The sequence below is a fragment of the Sus scrofa genome, chromosome 7 (genome assembly GCF_054392235.1).
Source record: "Sus scrofa isolate SSC_HxYL_T2T_F1_AM1 chromosome 7, Sscrofa_HxYL_maternal_Yorkshire_Landrace_v2.0, whole genome shotgun sequence".
Classification (NCBI taxonomy): domain Eukaryota; kingdom Metazoa; phylum Chordata; class Mammalia; order Artiodactyla; family Suidae; genus Sus; species Sus scrofa.
Window position 1 is genome coordinate 37575700 of NC_139389.1, and position 15424 is coordinate 37591123.

The window sequence follows — 15424 nt, forward strand, 5'->3', positions numbered from 1 at the left end:
GGGCCTGGGAACTTGTTTTCAACACGCTCCCTACCCAACTTTTTTTTTTTTTTTTTTTTTTTTTAATTTGATGGCTAGTCCCACAGCATACCGAAGCTGCAGGCCAGGCACTGAACCCCCCAGTCACAGCTGCCGCAATGCTGGATCCTTAACCCACTGCTCCGGGTTGGGGATCAAAGCCGCACCGCCACAGTGACCCAAGCTGCTGCAGTCTGACTCTTAACCCACTGCGCCACTTCAGGAATGCCCAGCTATTTTTAAAACATAATTTTCTCTGTCTTTTTCAGAATGGTTTATTTGTTTTAAATTTTTCCTCCCTCCCATTTCTAGTAGTCTGTAATTTCCTGATGTCTTTGAAAGTTCCCAGGCCAAGGATTGAACCTGCGCCACAGCAGTAACCCGAGCCACTGCTGTGACATTGTGATGCTTCTGTGGGAATATTTGAGAAGCATTTTCCACCACAGTGAGAGCAGGGACCCCTGTCTCTTACTCATTGCATCTCTAGCCTCCAATCGGGTGATGTCTGCCGAGGCCACTGTGCCTGGTGTGTGAGGGTCCCATCAAGTGGGCAGGGCCCTTGTTACCGGGATGAGGCCCAGGCCCCCAGGTGACAAGGGGGTGAGGCTGCAGCGCACAGGGGGCTGGGGGGCTGATGGTGGAGCCGTGGCAGTGACAGGGGGTCGGACTCCCTCTCCTCCAGCTCCCTGGTCACAACTGGACATCGTCTGTCATTCTCAGGGGCTGGTCTTCTCGCTGACCCCAACTATTTCTTCCAGCCAGTTTTCCTTCTTCTGTAATGAAAGAGTTTTTCCTTGCTGTTTTCACTACGTTGTACTGCAGAGCGCTTTCATGGCAGCAGTGCAAAATTGCCCAGATCCCTTTTTTCCTTTTCCTCCCATCTTTTTTTCCCACACGACTCCACTGCTTCATCTTTTCTTTTTCCTCCCTCATTCCCTCCTTCCTTTCCAACCCGCCTCTTTCCTCCCTCTATCTTTCCCTCCTCCCCTTCCCCTCCCTCCCTTCTCCACTCCCTTCTCCCCTCCCTTCCTTCCTCCTCCCTCCTCCCCTCCCTCTGTCCGTCTCCTCCTCTCCCTCCTCCCCTCCCTCTTCCGTCCATCCTCTCCTCCCTCCTCCCCTCTCCATCCTTCCTTCCCTCCCTCTGTCCCTCCATCCTTTCTCTTTTCTCTGTCTTTTTTTAGATACAGCCTTGTGCAGAGTGTTTCTCATTCTTCTTCTAAAATTCACACCTGACTGTTATTAATAAATGCAGGCATCTTATCCTGGTCCTAAATTCAGATGTGACCCCCTACAAACCCCTGTGAGTACCCTTTTTCCTCACTTTAGAATCACCGATCTGCACAAGTTCACCTTTTGCCTCTTGTGTATCCCCTCCACCGCCACCCCCACTGAAGATTTGGCCAGGCTTCACTTTTTCCTTTTTGTCGTTTATTTCTTAAAACTTAGCCTTTTGTTTTTGTAGGATGAATGCTATTGAATATGCTTTGGCAGACTGCAGCCCCCGCGCTCTCTTCGCAGCTGTGTGATCCTGGGCAGTTTAGGCTCCACCTGCCCGGGGTCCTCCTGGGAGTGCCCACGACCTTGTGAGGGGTCTCATGAGGTTGCCACGCAGTCTGTGCGTGTTCCCTGCCTGTACGTGACATGTCACCTGGCACATGGCCCCTCCCAGAGTGTTTGCTCTTATCATCATCACTCTCTTTGGGGGAGATGGTTCAGGGTTTTTGGTGGCAGAGGTGAGGCTCTGAAACAGACAACGGGAAAGGGGGAGGAAGTGAGGCTGGTTTCAACTTCTGCCGAAGTTGATGTAATTGTGTCATTTGCAGTTGATTTAGTTTTAGAAACGGTTCGCGGATCTTTCAAGGCAGTTCGAAGCCACCCTTAACCTAGCAGCACCTTTTCCCCCCACGAGATCACAGCGGGCTGGTTCCCCGGTGCCGAAAGCAAGTAGTGGTCCTTTACCATTTGTTCTTGGAGTTCCTGTTTGTACAGTTCTTGTTCAGGCAGGTGCACTGAAGACAGGCGCTGTGGTGGCCTCTAGAACAAGGGTTCTCATTTCTTGGCATTCTTTTCATTGTGCTCAGAAGTGTGGTCTTGTAAATGAGAGACTGCTTGCTTTTCCTGCATTATTAGACCACGAAGTTCTGTTAATTAATTGATGACGTAGACAAGAAGTGGGTTTTGGACTCAGATTTCAGATCCCACGTAGGCTGTGGAATTTTAAGCTCGTTTCTTAATCTCTCCAAACCCTTTTTGTTACATCTTTGAAATGAAGATGTACAGGCATTCCTCATGGCTCAGCAGGTTAAGTGTCCAGCGTTTTCATTGCTGTGGCTCAGGCCTGGGGAACTTAAACGTGCAAAATATATATATATATAACTTAAAAATATATATATATGTATATATATAACTTAAAAAAGATAAAATAAAATGGGAGTTCTCGTCCTAGCTCAGTGGTAACAAACGCAACTAGTAGCCATGAGGATGTGGGTTTAATCCCTGACCTCACTCAGTGGGTTAGGGATCTGGCCTTGCTGTGAGCTGTGGTGTAGACTGGCAGCTACAGCTCCGATTTAACTCCTAGCTCAGGAACTTCTATATGCCGCAGGTGTGGCCCTAAAGAAGCAATAAATAAAATTAAAATAAACTTAAGATAAACCTTTCAGCTCAAAGAATTGTGGTGAGATTCACGTGAAAATATGCGTGAAGGTACATAAATACCTGGGAGTGGCGTTCCCCCTGAAGCAGATGGGCCTGGCCTGTAAACATCCCTCAAACACCTTCATAGCGCACGTATCAGGCTTGAGTTAAACTAGTCGGGCTGGTTGCGGCTTTTTATTCCAGAGGCATTCTGCCTGGGGTTTCAGAGGAGGGAATGTGATGAGCTAGGACCGGGGTGAAATCTGCCATCCGATGGCCTCGTTGCAAACAAGTTGGGAAAGCACAGCTCTCTCCTCAGGGCACTTCCATTGCATGGTTTTGAGCTGAGAAGGAGAAATGGAGAATCCATTCTGTTTCAGTCCCAGCTGTCCGCATCCCCTGTGGAATCGTGGAGGAGACTGGTTTGGCTCCTGTTTGTTTAAAAGGGGGAGTCAACTGGTTTTCGGCTTGGAAGTGGGCGTGTCGGTGTTTTCCTTTCTGCACCGAAAGTCAGCAGGACTCTGACACCTCCGGGCTGAGAGTGTGCAGAGCAGCTGAGCAGGTCCGAGCAGGATGATGGGGCAGGTCCGGAGACGTGACAGTGCCTGGAACGCCAGGCTGGCGGGGCTGATGTGCTGCCTGGGTCAGTACCACCTGTTGCCTCCCCTTTGAATGTCAGGATTGGGAAGGGGAAGCTGCAGGACCCGAGCCGGTTTGCACGGTGGGGCTGTCGGATTTTCAGAAGTCGGGACAGGCCCCTGTGCCAACTCCTGTGGCTCCCGGGACAGAACTTGTCCCTTCTGGGGACATAGGATAGGTGTTGAGATCATCTCCATATTTATTTTGTGACACCAAGTGGATTTACCTTTGATTGGATTTTGCTGAAGACCAGCCAGTGTAGGTTGTAATAACTGGTGCTGTTTTCATGCTTTTTGTTTTTCCCAAATCCTGCTGTTCTTTGCATACTCTGCCCTTATGGCATGTTCAGCCACGTTGTACTTTATAAGGTGATTCTACATGTGTATTCTCATTTCAAACGTTCTCTAGGAATGAAATGATTTTCTCGTAGAAGAAAGTTATAAAACTTTGTTCAGCAGAATAATCAGATAGTCTGTAAAACCAATAGCATCAGTTAAAAACTCAGGAATGAGGAGTTCCCACTGCGATGAAGTGAGTTAAGAATCCAACTGCAGTGGCTCAGGTTGCTGCGGAAGCACTGGTTCCCCGCCTGGGAACTTCCATATGCTGCAGGTGCAGCCATACAAATAAAATTAGAAAATAAAAATAAAAGGAAAACCTTCAGGGATGATTTTTCCTTTTGGTTGTCTTGGGGCCTCGCCCTGAATATAAATCTTAGTGTTGGACATCCCTCAGTGACATGAAATAAGGAACCCTTATGAGACTTGCCACTGGAAAATTAGACGGCGGCATTTGGATTACGCCCTTCTGCAGTAACTGCCTTTGGAAATAAAGTGTCTGGAAAGTGGCAAATCACAGTCTCCCAAGACTTAAATTATTCCTGGATTGTGAAGTTGCTTTCCTGCAGAAAGTCGAGCCCTAAAAGTCCACCTTAGCTCTGCTCTGGTGTTTGTGGTGCTGTGGGAGGCGTCCCACGTGTCAGAGAGCCCTGCTGGGTGTTCATATTATCATGTGATGATTTCAAGGAATTAATAAAATATTGGAAGATAATTACAGGAATATCTTCATCTCATGTTTTGTAACCGAGGGGCCACGTCTAGGTTTATCACGGTTTAAAAGAAAAGATTAGGTTGCTGCTGTTAGAAAACAGTTATCAGAACTTAGGAATCATGTGTCATTAGTTCGTTTTAGTCTTTAGTCTTTGTACCTTACCCAGTACTTAAGTGAATCTCATTGTTTGATCACTTGATTAAATCAGCTATACCTTGTGGCTAAGCAATCACTCTAAGCGATTAGTTTCTAAGAACATGCGTTCTGTTCTTTGTGTTCCTTAAATTAAATGTTTTATCAACTGTTCTGTACCAAGAGAAGTTTCTTTAATATACATCCTATGTTCAGTTTCATGGGAGAGAATATTTGTCGGTGTTCATATTATCATGTGATGATTTCAATGAATTAATAAAATTTTGGAAGATAGTTACAGGACTGTCTTCATTTCATGTTTTGTAACGTGATACAGAAGCTGTCTATACTTGAATTATAAGGATTGTTAATTAATAGTACACTGTGTTTTTTTTTTTCTTGATTGAACACTAAGGTCTCAGGTTATTAATTGGATGGTATGACTGTGGATGCTGCCTTCTTCTTCCTACTCTGTTTTCGCAGTAGGGGGGTTAGAAAAGCACTGCCAAAATGTGACAGGAGCCACTTTGGCCTGGAGATACCCTTATTTGCACTTGCTTGTCCAAAGTCCACAGCCCTGTCTGTGATTGGGGTGTGCTGAGCCCTCCCTCTGAGAGGCAGCAATAGTGAGACAAACACCACACCCTGTCACTTATATGTAGAATCTGAGAAGAGAATGTAAACGAGCCTATAGGCGGAACAGAAACAGCCTCATGGGCTTTGAAAACCTTAGGGTTACCAAAGGGGACAGATTGGGGTTGGGGAAGGATGGACTGCGGGTTTGGGATGGAAATGTTCTAGAATCAGGTTGCGATGATGGCTGTACAACTGTAAATATAAAATTCATTGAATTAGAAAAAGGTGGGAGGTCCCTTTGTGGCTCAGTGGGTTATGGACTCGATTAGTATCCATGAGGATGTGGGTTCGATCCCTGGCTTCACTCAGTGGCTTAAGGATCGGGTGTTGCTGTGGCTGTGGTGGAGAGCGGTAGCTGCAGCTCCAGTTTGACCCCTAGCCTGGGAGCGTCCGTATGCTGCAGGTGTGGCCTTAAAAAGCAAAAATAAATAAATAAATATTAAAAAATGAAAGGTGCAGAATCTTGGGGTGGAGGAAGCAACTCTGGGTGGGGGTGCTCAGAACACTTGGCTCTGAACTAAGGGTCCTTCCAGGAGATCAGGGTTTGGCTAGAGGAGTCTGCACTAGGCTGGCTTCTGTCTTGCTAATCTGCCTTCCCTCCCCCGTGCCCCTGCAGCCCTACTCAGTGGCTGGCCCCACTCGCTGACTGGCCAGGGTCAGGGGTGGGCTTTCTCGGTGCTCCCTGCGGTGCTCCCTGCATGGTGAGTGCCGCATCCTCTGCCCAGCTGGCCTTCCTGTCAGGTGCCCTCTCTAGGTGACAGCTGTGGAGAGCAAGGGCCAGCGCTCTTCCTGTCCAGCCTGGTGGTCCAGCACCACGTGGTGCTGGGCTCATCCCTGAGAGATGAGGGGATGAGGGAGGGAGGCTGGGACTGTGGATTGCTATGTTTCCTTTGCTCTTGCCTCCTGTACTGATTAGTTATTTGGGTTCATTCTGAACTCTTTAGGAATAGCAAGGCTGAAAGACCTTTATGACATCATTGTTACTTCAAGAGACATAGTAATGTATATACCATTGCATCTAAGTTTGTGAGTAATGATACCTTGTTACCCTGAGCTGGACCGTCTTTAGGGAAACGTAATTATTTCACACTGTGGGCATTTGTTTGTTGATTGCACAGAAGTGTCATGGCATCTGCTGTGGGGGAGGGGAAAATGGCTGAGGTCTCCGTCATGCCCCAGGGGACGTCAGTAAGGACATGGATTGTCTGCTGATGATGCTCGCAAGCAACAAAAGGCAAAGAAAGTATCAGACGTGTAAAATTATTTATGAGTAATTCATCCTTGTGAAAATCACACGCAACCTAAATTTCCAGCAATTGACAAGCCTGAGTAAACAAATTATGCAATATTTGTAACAGTAAATGTAATGCAAATGTTCAAAATCATGGAAAACAATGTTGAAACACATGGTGCATGTTCCTAATCTATTGTTAATCTTAAAAGTTTACAAGGTGGGGTCCTGTACAGTTCTGACTCTTGTTTCGTTTACAAGGAACTAAATTTACTTTTATAAACAAGAGGAAGCACAATCAATTTTTTAAACTTAATAAATTAATAAATACTGTGTGGATGGGAACGTTGGTTAGCAATTACGGATGTTATTGTTCTTGGCAGAGTAGTTTTAAGCAAAGTGCCTGGGGATTTTACATTGGGATTGGGCAAGCTGAACAATTTTAGCATAAATTCTGAGCCTTTATATTCAGAATTAGCAAGCTGCTTCTTTTTTTTTTTTCCCCTGCTTTTTAGAGCCCCACCTGCAGCATATGGAATTTCCCAGGCTAGGGGTTGAATTGGAGCTGCAGCTGCCTGCTTACACCACAGCCACAGCAACTCAGGATCCGAGCTGTGTCTGTGACCTGCACCACGGCTCACAGCAACACCAGATCCTTAACCCACTGAGCAAGGCCAGGGATAGAACCTGCGTCCTCATGGTCACTAATTGTATTGGTTTCCGCTGCGCCACTGTGGGAACGCCCAAGAGTTAGCAAGCTTCTTGGTCAGCTTCTCCAAGTTTTATATGCACTGGGAAGTCAAAAGTGAGACTGGAAGTTTGGGGCACCGAGAAGGAATTAGTTGTGGGCATTACCAAGAGAGGCTCTGTTTAGTGTCTTTTTGGTTCTCTCCCATGATGCTGGGAAGTGAAAAGGGCTTCAGGGAGGTACTTTGGAGAAGAAATGCTTATGCAAGGGAGGTCCCGTGGCCCCTGCCCCCTTTCACTTTGGCGTCGCAGGGTGGGAGAGCTCCAGGTAACAAGCTGTCACTGCCCAGGTCTGCAAAGAGTCTCCTCTGAACAAACCACTGGATTGCTTTACTAAGACTTACTCATCCATTTCCTTATCTCTGAATATTTAGGTCTTTTCTAAACTTTTATTTGGAAACATAACACTGGTTTATATTCTCATAGATACAGGTTTGTGTTCCACCATGGTTATAGTTTCAGGATAAACTTTATAGAAACGAATTTGCTGGGAAAGGGTGTATGTTTTTAGGGCTTTTGATATTTATTGGCAAATTGTCCTGCAGTGGTGCTGTCCAGTCAAAATTTTTGTGATGCTGGGAATGTTTTATATCTGTGATGTCCAATGTTAGTTTCTGCACCCTTGAATTGTAGCTATTGTAACCAAGGAATGGAATTGTTAATTTTATTTTGTTCTAATTAATTTTGCTTTGAAGTTAAATAGCCATATATGTGACCAGTCACTACAGTATTGATAGTGCAGGTCTCTTAAGATTTGAACCAAATTACGTTCCCTCTAGTAATATATATATATATATATATATCTGTTCCCTGTACCCTTGTCAACATGATTTTTTTTTCATAAAATCTGGGCAATTTGATAGGTTAAAAACCTTATTTATATTATTTTATATTATTATTTGCTAGTGAGGTTGAGTACCTGTGAGTACATGTAATGTTTTAATTTTTAAAATTAATTTCAATACATAATTTTTTATTATTTATTTATTCATTTACTTTTGGGTTGTGCCCACAGCATGCAGAGGTTCCCAGGCCAGGGATCGAACCCATGCCATAGCTGTAACCAGAGCCACAGCAGTGACAACACCAGATCTTTAACCTGCCACCAGAGAACGCAAAAAAAAAAAAAATCCTAAATTTTTCTAATTTTTTTCCTACATTAAATTCCTAGGAGTTCCCATCATGGCTCAGTGGAAACGAATCTGACTAACATCCGTGAGGATGCAGGTTGGATCCTGGCCTTGCTCAGTGGGTTAAAGATCTGGTATTGCCATGAGTTGTGGTGTAGGTCGAGGAAGCTCTCATCCCGAGTTGCTGTGGCTGTGACGTAAGCTGGCAGCTGCAGCTCCGATTTGACCCCCAGCCTGAGAACCTCCACATGCTGTGGGTGTGGCCCTAAAAAGACAAAAATAAATAAATAAATAAATTCCTAAAAATTTCCTAAATTTTGTTTCCTAAAAAAAAAAAAAAAACCAGAATTTTTAATCGTTTTCATTGTCTGCTTTTGCGCTGTTAACACATTAAGATGTTCATCTTTTTCTTTCTTGCTTATGTTTTTTTTTTTTTTGGACTGATGTTAGTAACTTCTACTTCATTTTATGGATAGTTTTCACAGTTGACGTATTTAAGTATTTTTGTTCATGTTTAAGTTACTGTAAGGCACATAAATACTTTCAGTAAGTAGGACAAGCATCTTCCAGGAAACTTTAGTTGCATTTAGGGTAGTTTACAGCTGGCAGGGGCGGGGGAGCAGGGCTCAATGATGATGAACAAGGAGGAAGAGGGATGAAGAGGGCGAGGCTTGTTTGCTCCCTGAGAAAGGATGGAGAAGGTGGAGTGGGTGGGAAAGGATAAGGGAGGCCCCCCACCTCATGCTGAGAGGATGCGGTAGGTATGGGATGACTCGACACCAGAGGGAGGGGGACATGGCAGGGCAGGGACTGCTGCCTGGGGTGGGGGATGCTGGAGCTTAGGATGCTTTTTGAAATAGTAACTTGATGAGCCAGGACACGGTGGTGCTCTTCCTTCTACCTAAGGCTGCCCCTCCCCCTTCTCTGTACCACGTCTGTAACCAGGACAGGGTCACCCTCTGTGGCAAGGATCTAATGGGCGTTTTGTTTCTACCAGATGGTTCAGCACAGGGGAGCAGCATGGTTAGAAATTAAACCACTGTCCACTTCAAGCTAGAGGACCTTTTATCAGAACTTGAAGTGGTTTGCTGACTATTCATGGACCAGTCTTTTAACCTCTTGGTTTCCTGTCCTGTGAGATGGGAATGACCTCCCCTGCCCCCCGGGGTTGTGAAGATCAGCTTGGGTGTAATCTATGGTCAGGGCTCTGGGAAGTTCCTGCAGGGGCTCACCCAGAGTGTCAGGTGTAGCTGAGAGGACTTCCTGGCGGCGGCGGCGGCAGTGATGGGGTTTATGTAGCAGAGCCGGCCGAGGCAGTGCTGGCAAATGCCACGCCACGAAGAGGCCTGTCTTTCTTTCCTCAAGGAGCTGTTGTTTAACAAGAAAATTCAAGTGCCCTAAACAGTATTTTTTGAACACCTTATTTTTGCTTATGTGCAGAGTCACTAGTAAAGTCTCCTCTTCATGGCTTTTACTAACCTTCTTTTATATCTTTTTTTCCCCTCTTCCAGATGAACGGGACAAAGTTCAAAAGAAGACGTTTACAAAATGGATAAATCAGCATCTCATGAAGGTCAGTATGTATCTCGTCCGCATCTTGGAACCATTAGGCAGACTTTATTGTGCACTACTTTTTTTTTCCTTTTTAGGGCTGTACCTGCGGCATATGGAGGTTCCCAGGCTAGGGGTCAAATCAGAGCTGCTGCTGCCAGCCTACACCACAGCCATAGCAACAAGGGACCCAAGCCACATCTGCAACCTACACAGCTCAAACACTGGATCCCTGACCCATTGAGCAAGGCCAGGGATTGAACCCATGTCCTCATGGATACTAGTTGGGCTCTTAACCCACTGAGCCACAAGGGAACTCCTTTTGTGCAGATTGTATGTCTCTGAAGCGCAGCTTTTCAGAATCCACTGGGAAGTTAGGGTTTCAGTTCTAGAGCATTTCCCATGCATTTCCAGCCTCTGTCATTATGTGGTGTGTGGCCTATGGTGATGGTGGGGGTGGGGATGAGTGCCGGTGGCTGCAGTGTGTTGTGTGATGTGAGTAAAAGCCCTCATTATTGGACTCTGAAAAATCTCAGCAGTTTAAGGAGTATATAAATATTTATATGTTAGGGCATAGACAAACTTCAGTTCGCAGGGAGATTTTTTTTTTCTCCTAAGATTCAAACCACATTCTGGCCTCAGATTTATATAGGTGGCAAAAGAGTCAGGTAGGGTAAGGATGGGTTGGAGATACAGAACGTCTAGATGCAGTTTCTCTCTTGTACTTAGTATGACCCAGAAATCCGCGCTTCTGCCTTTCTCAGTGAAGCAGTTAGGAGTCGTGGTTCTTAAGTTAATATTTATTTGTGCACCACTGGCTACTTTGAGACTCATGTAAGCTCTCCAAAAAAAAAAAAACCCAAAACAACAAAAAAAAACAAAACACTTATGTGCACAGAGCATTTGCGTATAATTTCATGGAGTTTTTGGATCCTGCCAAAGCTCTTCTATAAAAATCCTGTGGGATTTCACAATTAACTCTTACTTACTTTTTCCTCCTTTTGCGAATAGTTCTGTAATAGGAGAGGGGTGGTGTTTTAAGTCTGTTATTTGGGACCTGAAATAGTTTTCTCATATAGAAACATTATTTTAAATGTAGTTATATGCTTGGGCTATCCTACAGATTCTATTTAAACCGTCATGTAGCATAGGAGGTGGTACTAATACTGTAATAGCATCTCATAACTGTCTATAAAAGTGATTTTTTTATTATTATTATTTTTTAATGACTGCACCCGTGGCATATGGAAATTCCTGGGCCAGGGATTGAATCCGAGCCACAGCTGTGACCTACACCTCAGCTGCAGCAAAGCCAGATCCTTTAACCCACTGCCCCAGGTTGGGAATCGAACCTGCGCCTTCAAAGGGACCCGAGCAGCTGCAGTCAGATTCTTAACCCACTGCGCCATGGTGGGAACTTCTCTAAAAGTGATTTTTTTTTTTTTTTTTTTAGGGCCGTACCCACAGCATATGCAGGTTCTCAGACTAGGGGTCAGACCACAGCTCATGGCAATGCCGGATCCTTAACCCACTGAGTGAGGTCGGGGATTGAACCTGCATCCTCATGGATTCTAGTCAGATTCGTTTCCACTGAGCTACTACAGGAACTCCTCTAAAAGTGATTTTTATGTCAGAGGGCGTCACAGAATTTTAATAATAATTTTAGTCCCCTCTCATTGCTCATTGACAGAATCCTTTCCCAAAACCTGCTGGGTCCTTCAGGGGCCGTGTCCTCCACTCTCTCGCTGAGAATCACTTTTGTAGGGATTTTGGTTATTGATGGGGCTGAATCCCAAAGGGTGAGACTCTGCGCTGTAGGTGCCCTGGTGAGGAAGTGTGTCGTGAGCCCTCAGGAAGGCGTCCTACCAGCAGTTCAACTGCCGTCCGCCCCCTTGGCTGTGGTCTGGCCCTGTGTGTCCCCTGCTCAGGGCATGACAGGGACGCTTTCCAGGCTGGAGCAGAGGCAGACTGATGAGAGGCGGGGGGTGGAACCTGGGAGCTGAAGGCTCTGCCAGGATCTGCCACTTCTGAGTTGAGTCCTGGGGAAGCGTGGTTTTGGAGGAAGAGGTGCCCCTTGGTGGCTGTGGCCTGGCAGCTTCTGTGGCTGTGGCCACCTGGGGGCCGCAGAGGTCTGCCCTGTGTCCTCAGGAGCGTGGCTTTGTGGTTCCAGGTTGGTAATCAAGTCACAGCACTGGCAGTGGAGGGTGGAAGCCGGTGAGGGTGACCCCCCTGGGGATGCAGACTGGTGCCAGGCAGGTGTTCACTGGGGACTTGCTGGGCACCGGGAGACTAGGGCTGGACCACTCATCTCATCTTACGAGCAGCTTGTCAACTGGATGAATGGGCGAGAGGAGGCTGAAAATTATTCATAGTTGAGCTGTTTGGAGGCAAGGCTGCATTTTCCACTCCTAGGGCGCTTCGGGGGCCCCGGTGAGTGTATTCTCCCCAGGTGTGAGGTCCATGTGCACATGAACTCGCCGAAGCCTCCAGCAGCCCTCCAGAATGGTTAGTTTAGTGGTTATATACACAGCCTTCAGAGTCATACGGCAGGGGTTCAAATCCTGATTTACCTGGAATCCACAACCTCTCTTTTAGATAAAATGACAAATCTCAAAGATTTAAGGCTTACTTCTGCTGCAGCACTGTACGAATTAGGAAAATAAGCATTTTATGCACAATAGTCATTAGATGCCAGTCCAACCAGTTAGTTATATCAAATTAGTTTATTTGTTTCTTTTTTAAAAAAACGATAGATAGCCTTAACTTTAGTAGTCGAAATTACAAGAATAAAAGAACTTAATATTTTCTGAGGGAATTATTAAAATTGTCAATAATATCAATCAAAATGAACAAAATTACCAATTATTAATATGAACAATAGAGAAAGCAATTAGGACAGAATGGATAAAAACAATTTATCAAATAGAAAAATTACATTTTGAAACAGTGGGTTTTTGAAAAGATCCTCAAAATTATATAAACTTCTCTTGAGCCTTTTTTGCAGACAAAGGCAAAAGAAGAAAATAACAAGATAAAAAATTTTATGTAATAAAAATGTTACACTACAGTAAAGTAATTTATTGGCAAATATATTTGTGCCTATAGCAACAATTGCAAATACCTAGATGGATGATTTCTCTCTCTCTCTCTCTCTCTCTCTCTCTGTCTCTTTGGGGTTGCATTCTCAGCATATGAAGGTTCCCAGGCTAGGGGTAGAATCAGAGCTGTACCCGCCGGCCTGTGCCACAGCCACAGCCACAGCAATGCCAGATCCTAGCCGCCTCTGCAACCTACACCACAGCTCAGGGCAATGCCGGATCCTTAACCCACTGAGCGAGGCCAGGAATTGAACCTGCGTCCTCATGGATGCTAGTCAGATTCGTTTCCGCTGAGCCACGATGGGAATTCCCTGGATGATTTCTTAATACTTTAAGCAGATTTCCCCCAAAAAGAAATAATAAACTTGACTAGATGAGCTGAAGTGAATGTAAAAATAATTATAGCTTATTTATTTCTTGAAGTAGGTTGGAGTTTTAAAAAGTCCTCTTATTAAACGAGGAGCCATTGTAGGGAGGGGACAGCTGTACCAAAGTGTCTCCATTTCCTCCACTGGCAGCTGCTCCACTCTTGGTCTCTGCGTTAGAATTGGCTCAAAGTGGGCTTTCCCGTTCTCAGAACTGAGCTCTGAAATTTCTGACACAAAACTCAAATATATGAGAGTCTAGTTTTTTGATCTCTTATTCTTTTATGCCTAGAAGTTATAGCATTAGCCTCACGCGCAGAGAAATAATTAAATATCCCTGAACATTTTGGGGCCCCAGGCTGTGCAGGTTTGTGTTGGGACCAGAGTCCAGCCTTCATGTGACCTTGTCCATGTTTTAGCCAAGGGGTGGTAAAAGGGAGGCCGGACACGTTGGCTCTAAGTGGCCATTTGGTCATAATCCAGTTAGTAGGAAGTATAAGTGTTTGGATTTTAGATTAAAAATCTTCGTATTAGAAAGAAATATTTCTTTCTTCCTTTTTTTTTTTTTTTTTTTTCCTTAATCTTTTTAGAGCTGCACCTGCGGCATATGGAGGTTCCCAGGCTAGGGGTCTAATCAGAGCTGCAGCTCCCGGCCTGTGCCACAGCCACAGCAACGTGGGATCCGAGCCGAGTCTGCAACCTACACCACAGCTCACGGCAACGCCAGATCCTTAACCCACTGACCAAGGCCAGGGATCAAACCTGTATCCTTATGATCCCAGTCAGATTTCGTTTCCGCTGTGCCACAGTGAGAACTCCAGAAATATTTCTTCTGTATTGATTTTCTTATATACTTCTCTTGAAATATGGATCAGATTCAGGGAGAAATAGAGACAGGAGAGAAGCAGATCCCTGATCTTTCTTGCCTTGCTGTATTCCTTTTCAGCGAATGAAAAGTATGTTATTTGAAGAGGTTTTTTGTTTTGTTTTGTTTTTTGTCTTTTTGCCTTTTCTAGGGCCGCTCCTATGGCATATGGAGGTTCCCGGGCTAGGAGTCTAAATGGAGCCATAGCCACTGGCCTATGCCACAGCCACAGCAACGCCCAATCTGAGCCATGTCTGTGACCCACACCACAGCTCACGGCACACCAGATCCTTAACCCACTGAGTGAGGCCAGGTATCAAACCCGCAACCTCATGGCTCCCAGTCAGATTCGTTAACCACTGAGCCATGACGGGAACTCCAAGAGCTTGTTTTTAAATTCATGGCGCACCTGCGGCATACTGAAGTTCCCAGGCCAGGGATTGAACCTAAGCCACAGCTGCAACTTACACCACAGCTGCAGCAATGCCAGATCCTTAACCCACTGCGCCAGGCCAGGGATCAAATCCATGCCTCTGTAGCAACTCTAGACACTGCAGTCGGATGGATTCTTAACGACTACACCACAGTGGGAACTCTTTGAAGAGTTTTTGGTAGAATTAGATCACGTTATATAAAATGTTAAGGGAAAGAATGACGGGAAGGAATGAGTCAACACAATGAAAGAATAATTGATGGGTAAGGAGAGAAAAAAAGTAGGGAGAAAATCATTTGAGTAATTCTGTTGTACTTGCTCTGTCAGTTTAACTGTAGACCTTCCCCTTAAACCCTGGGGAAGGGAGGGGAAAAGTGGGTTTAGAGAAGAAAAGAGGGAAGGGGTTGAAGGGGTACTGGGGGGGTGCCTGCTCTGGGCCCTGGCTGCCCCCCCACAGCCTTGGCATCATGTGCTGGGACCTCACTCTGGGGACTTTGCCCTGTGCTCAGCCACCTCGGGGGCTGACTCAAGCTGGGGGTGTGCTCCCCATCTTTTGAAGTAATTCCTTTTTTTTTTTGGTTGTACTTGCAGCGAGCTGGGGTTCCCAGGCAAACCTGTGCCATAGCACTGACAGCCCCAGGTCCATAACCCACTGAGCCACCAGGGAACTCCATTAGTTTTGTGTTATATAATTTCTTTGCCCTGCTCTCTTGCCCCAGATGTGGTTCCAAGGAGACCTGTTCTGGGTAGTTCTGTTCCTTGGGCAGTGAAGCAAAGAGAGGTTCGTCCCAGACAGACCTCCTGAACCGGGTTTTCCTTTTTTTCTTGATAGTGTATTCTGCTAACTTAGAGCACTTGTCTTTGAAGATGACTGCCTCCTACAGGCTGTCAC

General features: G+C 45.6%; 1 protein-coding gene across 35 annotated transcripts in view; it reads left to right on the forward strand.

Moving 5' to 3' along the window:
- The window catches only part of DST (dystonin), a 488220-nt gene that overhangs the window by 197265 nt on the left and 275531 nt on the right, over positions 1 to 15424 (forward strand). For all 35 annotated transcript variants that reach the window (XM_084967821.1, XM_021098569.2, XM_084967788.1 and 32 more), the window contains one exon: positions 9732 to 9793. In XM_084967821.1, coding sequence (XP_084823947.1) covers positions 9732 to 9793 — 62 coding nt within the window. The remainder of the gene's footprint in view (positions 1 to 9731; positions 9794 to 15424) is intronic.